The 13,076-nt window shown below is 41.4% G+C and overlaps 1 protein-coding gene across 1 annotated transcript in view; it reads left to right on the plus strand.

The window, feature by feature from the left end:
• Positions 1-1,733: 1,733 nt before the first annotated feature.
• cnksr2a (connector enhancer of kinase suppressor of Ras 2a) overlaps positions 1,734-13,076 on the plus strand; it is a gene marked incomplete at both ends in the record, with an annotated part of 44,434 nt that continues 33,091 nt past the window's right edge. The window contains one exon of the mRNA XM_080049933.1: positions 1,734-1,797. Within this exon, the coding sequence (XP_079906059.1) occupies positions 1,734-1,797 (64 nt within the window). The remainder of the gene's footprint in view (positions 1,798-13,076) is intronic.

The following is a 13,076-nucleotide window of genomic DNA, read 5'->3' on the forward strand; positions in this document are numbered from 1 at the left end:
ACTTGATGTATTTTAATCTTGATGTATTTCCTGCCCCTGTAAAGCACTTTGAATTGCCTTGTGTCTGAATTGTGCTATACAAATACACTTGCTTTACCTTGACAGTGTCTTTCATCTTAAACAGCCATTATCTCAAAATTACTTTTTTTCAATACTATGTAACACAACTCTCAACTTGGACACTAATATGTTGTAATTATCTCTATTAAATAAATACAAATGAAAGCATAATTGGTTAGATTTAGTCAAATTTGTATTATGCAAACATTTCTGAAAAAGTTGTAATACATTAATTATTTTTTTTAAAGTCAACAACTTACAACGTTTAATAATAATAATAATCTGTATTAAGGACTCAGATGGTCCACTCACATCCAACATACACACACACACATAGAACACATTAAAATACATTACTCAATAAAATACTGTACTAAAATAGGTGCAAGCTGATAATGATATCTATACATTAAAAGTGTTACCCAATTCATTTGTAGTTGGACTCAAACACGACTCCAAATGAACGATGACCATATCAACTTAAAAAAGTGATAGAGCTGGTTGGTATGGCTTCAATAAACCAATTAAGGGTATCACTGAGAAAGTGAAAGCCATGTCATGTACATTTTTTTGTATTTCTTTATTTATAGGACTATATCACAAGTTACAATTTGCCTCAGGGTACAGAAATAAACAAATGGTTTGACAGCACAGATTAATTATCTTCAGAGTGTGGAGGTGGAAAGACTGTCTAAGGATTCATTAAGTTTCCTCACACAGCAGTTGAAGCAGAAAGTGTGTAGGTATACCCCATGTTTTCCTGTCCCCAGAGGAACCTTTACACACACACACACACACACACACACACACACACACACACACACACACACACACACACACACACACATACACATATATACGGCCTGAGTAAACATCCCGAGAGACTAGCTTATCTTTCCCCCATCAGTCATATCTGCATGATTCTGTCGCTCCACAGGGAAATACGCTGGTATGTGCGCACGGTGCCACCCACGGGGCGCGTGCGCGCCGGGTTTGTCATATGTGGAGAGAGAGAGAGAGAGAGAGAGAGAGAGAGAGAGAGAGAGAGAGAGAGAGAGAGAGAGAGAGAGAGAGAGAGAGAGAGAGAGAGAGAGAGAGAGAGATAGTGAGAGAGCGAGAGAGAGAGAGAGAGAGAGATGGTTGGTTGTTGAGTCCGGTGTGACTTATCTTCCCGACTCTGCTACTGTCGGTATCGGACCGGCTGCGCACACACTTACACACACACACACACACACACACCTCTCTATCTCCCTCAAACGCACGCACACGCACACGCATCCACACACACACACACACACACACACACACACACACACACACACACACACACACACATCGGGAGCGCAGGACCAGACTGGCGCACTTGGGAGAGAGAGAGAGAGAGAGAGACACATGTCAGAGCGGATCGAGCTGGGGGAATGTAACGGATTCCGCTGCACACACTAACGGGCTGTCCCGCACTGACGGCGGTGGCGCTGCTTTTACGGGACACGACACCGGGCCAGAGGCGTGAAGACCGGACCGGGATAGAGCAAACAAATAAATCAATAAAAGGTGCCACCTGGCTGCGGAGGTAGGGGAGGGAGGGCGGGAGGGTCGCGGGGGAACGAGCCTTGTTTTGGGGTTCACGAAACCGCTCGTGCGCCACGGAGAGTCAGCGCAAAGTTTCTTCGATGGCGCTGGTGATGGAGCCGGTGAGCAAATGGAGCACGAGCCAGGTGGTGGACTGGATGAAAGGTAGGGTCAGTCTATATGAAACATGTACATATAATATGTATAATAATATAATGCACAGTCCAAAATCGAATGCAGGGAAACAAACACACACAAACACACACACACACACACACACACACACACACACACACACACACACACACACACACACACACACACACACACACACAGTGATAATGACTGATGCAGGGGAGACAGTAAACTGGCAAGATGTGATATTGCGTGGGAAGTGTGTGTGTGTGTGTGTGTGTGTGTGTGTGTGTGTGTGTGTGTGTGTGTGTGTGTGTGTGTGTGTGTGTGTGTGTGTGTGTGTGTGTGTGTGTGTGTGTGTGTGTGTGTGTGTGTGTGTGTGTGTGTGTCCATGCATCATCCTGCTGGCACCTGATGATCATCAGTAGGTGATGATGTAATGTGTGAGTGACAGGAGGAGAACCAGCCAAACTTCACTGTTGGGAGCAGGGGCGGCTTAGAAACTTTGGAATGGGGGGGAGAGATTTAAAGAAGGGAAGGGGGGGGGGGTGATTTAGTTGAGTGGAAAAAAACATTGATTGCATGTACGAGCGTAAAACTGCAAGAAAAAGAATATGCACTAAAGCAAGATGCAAACAATATGTAATGACAGATCGTGGGCACATTCTGATCGTTCACAGTCTAATATCCTCATATCGGGTTTTGTGTCACTTCAGGGTCGATAAGTGTCATTTAAATATGTTATGCGTCCATTTGTGTATGATTGTGCAACCGTTTTGTCTCTCTTTGTTTTGTTAATGCGTCTCCTTGAGGTTGTTTGAACCGATTTCAAACGAGAAAATGTTGACTCTGTCTGTCACCCCACAACAAGGTCTTGATACCAGTAAGTCAATTACCCATCACCTTCTCACTCTATACTTCCATCAAATCAGATTCCAAAGGGCTGGGTGCCAAATGGCTGGCTCCTCTTTCAGGCTGAGAGAAGAGACATCTTACATACAAGGATCAACAAAGCAGGATTGAGATCAATCACTTGTCTTTATATAGTGACACTACTAGTCCTTAAAGATGTAAATCAATGCCATACATGTTTTTTTAAATATAGATTGTGATACATGGCGGTGATCAGACTAGAGATTATATTCATGCATAATTCAATCAGAGCCACTGATTATGTCTGTACCCAGCGGCCTGTTTGAACATTATTAAACTGTTTAGGACGCTCAAAACTAATCTAATTAGTGATACATTGTGCTTTCCAGCTTTGTAGACAATAGAACGTTTTCTGCATTCCCTGCTTTCCACTGATGCACAGTAGTTTCAAAATCGATGTCTTGCTCCAATCATTTATCCTCTTTTTCATTTACCTGTCATTGAAGTTGTTGCCAACACATTTGTACCAGACACAGTACGTTTGCAACTACTCATTTTTGGCTCAATGAGCTTTGCCAATAGAACACATCAGGCACTCCCCGTGAAAACCACCTGCCAAAAGCTGATAAGCCGCAGGAAAAGACAGGTCCATGAATCAGATTTATTATCTAACCTAATTTAGTTTGAGTGAATAGCCGCGCTTTAGCTGTAATGCCAATACTGTAAGTAGCGGCCATTACAATAAGCAATATATGTCTATTCTGCCCCCCCCCCAAAAAAAGTACTTTGTTAAGGTCATGCATGACTTTACGAAGGGATCTATTGTGAATGCAAAATTATCTCGGGTTTACAGCAAAACAATCAAAATCTACAAGAATTTTCCCTTCCTATCTTTGAAAGCATTTACCATTTCAAGTTTCGAGGAGATGTACTGGCTCTGGGGGCGTTATTGGGTGCACTAAACAAATCATTCCGCCCAATAAGTCTATTTTTAGTATCAAACCCTAACAAAGGGTGGTTTTTAAAAGTGTGTAGTTTGTTTTGTAGGATGCTGTTACAATGGTATACAATGGGGACACTTACCAATATGTTAAATATTTTCCCTATAGCTAAAATACAGATTAAGATAGTTAATATGTTGTTATTATTTCACCAGTGCAGTTGGTTTGGTGGTTGGGACCTCATGTCAGCTGTTGTTCTCTCCCCTTCGTGGCATCTCTGGCTCTCCGCATGCTCAACTGGAATGCGTGGGATGAAGCAATTATTTTGTTTGTGTTACCGTCTTCTTACTTGGCTGATAGTTGGTTGTACATCTGACCTTCATAGTTCTATAAATGCTCATCAGATTATGTTACTTTTGCTTTAAGAGGGTTCCTACTGTAAACATGTCATTGCAACAATATTATTGTTTATATCACACACACAATATGATACATTTTCTCACGTTCAAAACTGTTTCAGTTCTGCCATGAACAGTATTATATGGATCATAACTAATTCTTGAAAATTAACTGCCTTTTCAGTTAATTTTTTTCTGAGGTGTTTTTGACACATTATTGTCTCATTTATAGGGATACCTATGGCAAAAAAAATACATATCTGTCACTACAACTCATGTATATCTCATGCAATAGAGAATTAAAATAATTCAATTTTTTGAGATACATCAGCAAATTCTGACAAGTTAACATTTTGACCTTTAATTACATCATGCCATTCACTGCACCGCTGTAAAACACTGCGCTAGAATTTATCTTCCCGCAGGAGTCGATAAAACGCTTGACCAGTAATGTAAAAAACAACAAATTGGTTGACTTTTAAATAAGTAATGTTGGACCCTTTAGAAGCACGCTCATCATACAAATCCCTAATCTCCCACATAAAGACAAATGACTAATCATCTCTAATATTAGTAATGATTGATATTCATCGTGTCTGTTCAATGCATAAATAGCAGGTCAGGGAATTCAACAGCCCACACGCTTCTATAAAATGCTAAAATGAAACAAAAATGTGTCAAAGATTTATTTACATGAGTTTCTCTGAGCCTTATCGTTGGAGGGGTTATTGGTTGGTCATGTGCATATGGCATGTGTTTATATGTGCCCCTGTGTCTTTGTGTGTGTGTGTGTGTGTGTGTGTGTGTGTGTGTGTGTGTGTGGGTTGATGGTGAGTTGTTCATCTCAGACCGTCTGTGCAGAACAGCTGACATACACACACACACTTGCTCTGAACAGAAGGCTGCACCCGGGTCCTTGGACATTTGTGCTCACACACACACACACACTTAAATATATATACACACACAACACACACGTGGCACGCCTTAGTGTGGTATTCGGTTCAAGCTGGGTCTCTTGGGTGGGTCTGTGACGACAGAGTGAAATATGATATATATACACGGACACACACACACACAAATACAGTTAGTGTGTGTGTGTGTGTGTGTGTATATACAATAACATTATAGATTCCTCACCTCAGGCGTTTGGGGCCAAAAGGTCTGGCGCATTGTTGACTTGGCACAAGTGTTGCATTGGCACATTTGAGGCTGAACCCATATGGGAGTGGTACAGTTGAATAGTAAGAGGAGAACTCACAGTGCATTGCAGGGAATACTGCGAATATTCCCGCTGCTCCCTGTTGACATTTGTTCACAAAGGAAGCCGGGGGGGGGTGAAGAAAATGTAATTTCCCCTTGCCTGAATTCAATCACTACACTTTAAAATCATCAATGAAACATCTGATGACACCACTTGCCTCTAGAGAAAGATTCCATGGTGATAGTCACAGCCTTTAGCAGAGGAATCTTTTGGGTCTTGATCTTTTTAAGATGGTGAGACACGGAAAGGGTCTAGTTTGCTTTCAACATTACGTTACATTACATGCCATTTAGATGGCACTTTTATATAAAGCAACTTACAACAGTAGGTAGGCAGTTTGCATTAAGGGTCTTGCCTAAGGACCCACACTTGACTTGCCCCGCCCTGACCAGGAATCGAACCCTGGTTTCCCCATGCCAAAGTCAGTGGTGTTAAAGGTTCTGGAGAAAGCTTGTCAAAATCACTTTTGTCAAAACCGTGTCATGGTCTGTCTGTGTCTTGTCTTGTTTTGGTGGTGTCCCTGTGATTCCTGTTTTAGTTTGGTATGTATGTCATGTTTCTCCCCTGGTCCTGTCAAGTTTCCCTCCTGTTTGATTACTGGCCCCGCCCTGATGTGCTACACCTGTGTCTCTTTGTGTCTTGTATATATACCCCTTGTCGTTCCTCTGTTCTTTGGCCTTGCATTATGTTTTTTTGGTGAGTCTTGTCTCGTGTGCGTGTGCTCTGTGTTCTGTGTTCTGTGTTCTGTGCTCTGTGCTCTGTGTTTTTTCGCCTTTTGGCCTTTTTGATTTGTAGCATTTTTGGGAGCTAAATAAATGATCATTTACTTTAACCATCTGCATTTGGGTCCTGCTTGCCTGCCTGCCTGCCACTACCGTAACAAATCGGTGAATATCTCCTCACGATCCGCTACCTGTCTGTACTGTGTGTGCGCAGGAAAACTATCTGGTGTTAATTCACAGCCTAGGCTCTGTAAACTGATTTGTCAACAAATATGTAAACAAAGGGTGCCACCATCAAAATGCCTGTTTACAGAGCCTAGGCTGTGTCTTAACAGCGCACACACAAAGTACGTACAGGTAGTGGATCGTGAGGAGAAATTCACTGATGTTGACAATAAGCGATTTTGAAAACAAGCTTTCTCCAGAATCACTGACTCCACCATTAATACTGAGCTATACAACATTCTCCACTTTGTAAGACTCTGTGCTTCATTAGTATGTGCACTGACCAAAAACAAGTGGTGCGTAGTGGGATTAGGTTAGAATTGCTTCAGTCACTTAGAGACCAAAAGAGTCCATACTGCCTGTAGAATTAACTCCTGCATGATACAGCTCTGGGCTATGGGGCATTTGCATATTGTAGCAGCTAGTGATCAGTGATCAAGGTCAGCGTTTTTAAAAGCTTATACCTTTGCTACGGCAGCACTCTCAACAGGCAGAGTAATTAGCGTCACGGTAAGAGGTTTAGAATGCCTTCTCGTTGGAGACGAATCTATGCAATTACACGGTTCATTTACATTTCAACAGTTTGGTACTAATCACATTACCAATAATGGATTTATAAAAGCGCTACACTGTCTGCAACACAAACACTATGTTTTTTTTGTATTCAAAGTATTCTACATGGATGATCAACTGATGACAAAGCTAACAGTTTACTGGGACTTGTTAGCTTTATAGGCTAAATGTTTCCCTCAAGTGCGTATGTTAGATACATTTTAAAGTAGTGAACAAGTCGACCTAACACGTTTAAAAGTCATCTTTAGAGAATATCTTTCAGACAAACTCAAGGAGATAACATTAGCCCGCTAGTTAGTTACAGTGGCTGCTGTCATTTCATCCGGTATATAAATGATGACTTTCGTTATAAATGAGTAGCTTGACATTGTCTTCTTCTGTCTGAAATCAAGAGCGCATTCAAAAAAGATAAAAAAATCGGCCACCATTAAACTGAATATGTGCAGTGCAATAACGGGAAAGTTGACAATTGATGCAAAAGAAAGTCTAACCCTTGCCTAACACATCCAGCAGACATGAAGCTGTTTAATTACTTTTAAAGACAGCTTTCGTATCACACATAGTCATTTTACCCAACATGTGTAGTCAATTAAAAATAAATCAATGTTTGTAAATGTGCTTTGGTTAGGCCTATCAATATAGAAAGCGTGATTAATTATATTACAGTAACACTGACATGACATGGAGAGACTACAGATGGCATTTAGAAGAGCAGCACTTACAGTACAAATCAGCATTTGCACTTAAATAACTGCAAGAAAGTAACAAAAAACTGTCAGTTATGGAGGAAAATAATTTGTCTGGCATTTCTGAAGAATGCAAAATCTTGCGGCCATAACCTTGCTCCTGATAGATGCTGGACTTCAAAATTCATCCCAACAACCCAGTGAAAAGCTCATCCACCTTTTTTATTGTTGCAGAAGCTATCAGAGTGCTTGGAATAGATGACACATAGCCTGACTGGGAGAGTCATGTTTATAGGACTCTCCAACAGTCCCAGAAGTCACCACACAATCTAGTTTTATTAGACGTGTGTGTGTGTGTGTGTGTGTGTGTGTGTGTGTGTGTGTGTGTGTGTGTGTGTGTGTGTGTGTGTGTGTGTGTGTGTGTGTGTGTGTGTGTGTGTGTGTGTGTGTGTGTGTGTGTGTTTGTGCGTGCGTGCGTGCGTGCGTGCGTGCGTGCGTGACACAGTGAAAGAGGGTGTTGGTGGGAGTTTGGCCAGCCTGCTGTTGTGAAAAGTGTGCCTCTGTGGGAGTTAAGAGTGTGAGTCAGATATGAATCACACTTTTTCTCCACCAGTCAAACACATGTAAACTGTACATACAGACATGTGAGTGCATGATTGCCTGCATAGATTAGATCGCCTCCCATCATACAACAAACCCACACATTGAGCGTGTGATAAGCAATTTATAGAAAATCGTGAGTGGGTACATTTTAGCATATACATATGGGATATACAGTAGAAAACTGTATCCTATTTCATCCAGCAATTCAACTAGGGTTAGGGTAGCTAGGGTATGATAGCCTAGGCATAAGAGTACCTAACCCTAACCATATGAGATGAGAGACAAATGGTTTAAATAAAAGTGATGGGTAGAAACAGGTAGCTAAGTAATAGATCAATTGTTACCAATTATCTCTAAGAATCCGTAAATGGTAATTAGCTAAGACAAAGAGTCGAAAAGATATAGCTCAAAGATGAATGTTTGAAATATGTGGCTAAAAGTAAAGAATACATGGTAACATAGCAACAAGTAATGGGAGAAATGGTTGAAACAAATGTCACTTTTGACGAAGGGGGTATACTTGACAGGGCTGTGTGTGGGTTTATGTTTGAACCGCTACGGTGAAATAATGAATCCTATAACAGCAGCAGCAGCCTGTATGTATTAACTGTATGGCAGCAGTGTTTTTTTTAGTTTCTGTCTCAAGTCTGCGTGGGTGTGTTGTGTTGTGTGCACACGCTGATGTCACTTACAATTTGCCTCATCAGTATTCAGAGGGCATTCACGCTCTCTCCCCTCACTGCCAGTGATAAGCGACACTGATTATCAGTGAACTTTTGCTACGCGGGGCACACCTCCCCCATCAGCTCCTCCGCCCCTCTCTCTTCCCCTCTCTCTTCCCCTCTCTCTTCCCCTCTCTCAGCAGTAGTAACACTTTGCCTCCGAGAGACAACATTGTTCTAATCAGCTCCACGTCTATTAGGGAAATCAGACGCTATCAACGCTCATTAAAAAGACAAATCTCGCTGTTAGAACGGAAAAGGGACCAGGCACTTATTGTATACGTATATATGAATAAAAACAACAATAACACAATATGGAAATATATTGACCAAACTTTTATGGAATAAAATACACCCACGTTGATTGCTGAAAAATCCTACTCCAAAACCATGGTAACCACCTTCACTAATCTAGAAAGCCTTTCTACAATGTGTGGGGCCATTTATGTTGGGCAATAAGGTCTTGCCAGCAGTCAGCATGGTGTAAGATGGCTCTCTGCAGGCTAGTCAAGTTCTTGCACACCAAATACCAGCATTTTCATTCACTGACTTGGTGGGAGCATAATGAAAGAGTAGAGGGACTTCCCTAAACTGTGTTGCCAAAAAATTGAAAGCCCCTTTTGTAGTAGCTTCAAGTAAAAAAAAAAAAATACATGTCCTGAAGTTGCTGGATTACACAGCTTTTTTTGAACACATTGCCTTTAAAACTGCAGCTGCTTCGACACTGTTCTGGGAGTGAGTGCTTAATTGTCTGTGGCCAATATGTTTTTGTTTTCCCAGGATAAAACGTTACAGTTTACCCCAAAAATGGCATTTCACCGGAATTATGGCAGGTTCCCCAGCATCCCTTGTTTTGCAATAATTCTGTTTTTATTGCCCAATTCTGTGATTCCGTCCACATTTTTCGTCATCGAGGAAATCATTCATTTGGAGTGTCCAGCTGATAAATATGATTCAAATGATTGCTCTCTTTTTTTTTTTAGATAATTTTCTGGGGCATTTGTTTGCTTTAATGGACAGCTTTGAAGAGATGAAATGGGGCAGAGAGGGGAAGGACATGCCGAGAACGACCACGGGCCGGATTTGAACCCATGGTCTGCTGCTTCTGAGGACTGAGCCTCATGTGGGGGGGAGCACTCCGACAACTACATCACTCTCTTTCAGAACTGTTTTTGGTTCTACTAACTCCTGACTGAAATAGGATGCTTTATATGCTAAATTCATGTCTGTATTGTGTTGCTATGTTAGTCTACAGTAGGAAATTGTTGTTTGAGAGTTTACTATCATAAAAATATAGATTTTAGCTTTGTTAAGGAATATCATGACATTTTGGGAAATACAATCATGTCCAAAGCTGTAGCCAACAGATGCTTAGCTTAGCTTGGCATTCATAGAATTCCCCACTACACCTGTCGGCATGGAAACAAACATGTGCCAACCACCTCAACACATAGGCATATCTCACACGGTACAGCCATCGTCTTTGTCAAAGGCTTGTGACCTTCCCGCTCATATTTTATCTAAAAAAACCTCACAACACACTACTGTGCGGTTGCATGTCTTTATTCTTATCAAGTGCCTCTCAGTGTGGAAGCTGTGTGCAGAGATATCGCTCTCCTACTTGAAGTGTTTGTGTGGACCAAGATAGTGGAATCAATTTGTCAAATTTCCGTCCCCAAAATGAGATACCAGTGAAACCACGACGACAGCATTATCTTCACGATTGATTGCTATAGTATTTCATCCCAACACCACCATTCATGTTTATTCATGTTTTTTTAAAGATCAAATGATTTTTTTTCTTTCTTTTATTTAGATGGATTTCAGGCTATCATTTATTTAAATTTCTCAAGCTCTGTAATCCTACTACGGACGTATACAGCGAGGGAGGGAGGAGAAGAACGACAAATGCTGTTTGCTTATCGCTGATGAGAGATGAAATGTGTGTGTGTGTGTGTGTGTGTGTGTGTGTGTGAAATAGCTTGAGTAATTCAGCAGCTGGCGTATGAGGTTTTTTCTTTTCCTCTTCCTTTTTTTATTTCCTCCTCTTCCTCCTTCCTTCCTTCCTATTCCTGTCCCCCTCCCCATCACCCCATCTTTGTTAGTGGTGTTATGATAGATGAGTGTGTTATAATGCAGGGACTTGAAGCGGGGGAAATCAATGTTCATTCCTTAGAGGTGTGTGTGTGTGTGTGTGTGTGTGTGTGTGTGTGTGTGTGTGTGTGTGTGTGTGTGTGTGTGTGTGTGTGTGTGTGTGTGTGTGTGTGTGTGTGTGTGTGTGTGTGTGTGTGTGTGTGTGTGTGTGTGTGTGTGTGTGTGTGTGTGTGTGTGTGTGCGTGCGTGCGTGCGTGTGTGCGTGCGTGCTACTTGGCTGTGTTTTTGTTAAGAGGTTGGAAGCTGGATACATTCATTGTTTTGGGAGCCAGGGGCTGCAGCTGAGCAGCTCTGTCTTGATCTGATTCCCTTTGACTCAGCAAACCTGGCCAAGCCGGACAAACAAACAAACACAAACGCACACACAAACACACACACACACACACACACACACACACACACTACCCAATTGCATGCTCACACACTCGCAGATCTAGAGAGACCTTCCCACTCACAGCACAGACATTACACAATCCAATAGAGGCTAAAGTCTTACCTGGGAGACTGCCTAATTGCCCTTCTATTAACTATTTTCTTCCAGTTTCTCGACTCTTGTTTTAGGTTTAAAGTATCTTATAGGCCCACATTGCTCATGTTACATTCAACTTGGTAAATTGTGATCCAAGAATGCTGGCCCTCCGATCAATAGCAAGTCGTCTTGACAATGGTATTGTACCTCATTGGCTGATTTGCACTTTTCGCAAACTAAGTAAATTAGTGTTCTGCTACCATAACAACGCAAATAGACATATCAAAATCTAAGCTGTTCTATAATATAGCTCAACATCACACATTCACCTTAAGGGGTTAGTTAGCCCACTCGTTAAATAACTTGTAATTGTTGAGGTAGCACGTAGTCAGTTTACGTCACTGAGCTTCCCACCCCTCTATCCCAAGCGAATTTCAACATTTCCGGAATAACACCTGAACTAAACAACACGTTTTGTTGTTTAGTTTGTTGTTGTTTAGGACTACTGAAAATGTATCCAACTCTACTGAGGTACACCACAACGGCAGACTTTTCAATTTCAATGCAGTGACAATGTGAGGATGAGAACTGTACTGTCAAAAAATATATGAATTCCAAGACAGTAGAAAATCGACATCTGGTGCACCATGCATGTGATGATGCTCAACACAAACTGGTACGAATACACGCATTGGAGTTATGAGCTGAAATTCTCTCAAACACATGTTGTCCTCTGAAGTAAAGCTACTGAACTATTTGTGGTTTCCAAAAACTGTTTATCACCTTCATTTGCACCTTAAGCAGTGGTTGGGAGGGAGAATATTATTTGTTTACACGTCCCAAAGTCAAACTGTAGCTCAGATATCGAAAAGGAACTGAATGTTTTCCGCCTTAAGTGAAATAGAAAAAGGGAACCACGAAAACAAAACAAGAGTGAAACTGTCTCTCTCGAGGCCTTCCGGTGTCTCTCAAAACAAACTTGGGTTCTGTTACTCTTCCCTCATCCGACTGTGCTTTTGAAGTCTACACAACTCCAAAGCAATTTTGAAAATGTCTCAACAAACATCCCACAGTAGCTGCTTGTATTATTGCAGACAAACCAGGAGTAAGTGTAAATGTTTCAGGCATCTCTCTGTGTAGACGAGAATAAATGTGTCCTCGCTATTGGCTAACTGACAAAGGGGAAGCTGCCGGTGAAAACACTAAAAGCTGATTAGGGCTTGTGGAGTGAAGTCGAGTATACACCTACAATTTCAAGTGTGGGGACGTGTCTGGTTATCAATCAGGTTGTTGAAGCCAAAGACAGATCATGAAGAGTGATTGTGTTTTGTGGAGTTGAGATGAGATTCACTGTGCCTTGGGACTGTAATTTCAATCTACCTCATGTATATTCTCATGACAAACGGACAGGATTGCATGCAGTAGGACTATATTAGATCATTTAAACACCTTCAATCAGCAGACTGGCCATGATGTAACACTGTAATAGTCTATTCAGAAGGGTAGAATAAACCTGAGGTAATTTTTCCATTAAAGTCCATTAAAGATAATTATTTCATTTTACCTTTTTACTGAGACATTTTCTGAGGAATGTATTGAACGAAATGTCCTTTCAAGGTAATTTTTGTCATGTAATTGACTCTTTAAAACTGCTCCTACAAAGGCTTTTATATAAGCGA

This window comes from Ammodytes marinus, assembly GCF_949987685.1.
Source record: "Ammodytes marinus genome assembly, chromosome: 21".
NCBI classification, from domain to species: Eukaryota; Metazoa; Chordata; class Actinopteri; order Uranoscopiformes; family Ammodytidae; genus Ammodytes; species Ammodytes marinus.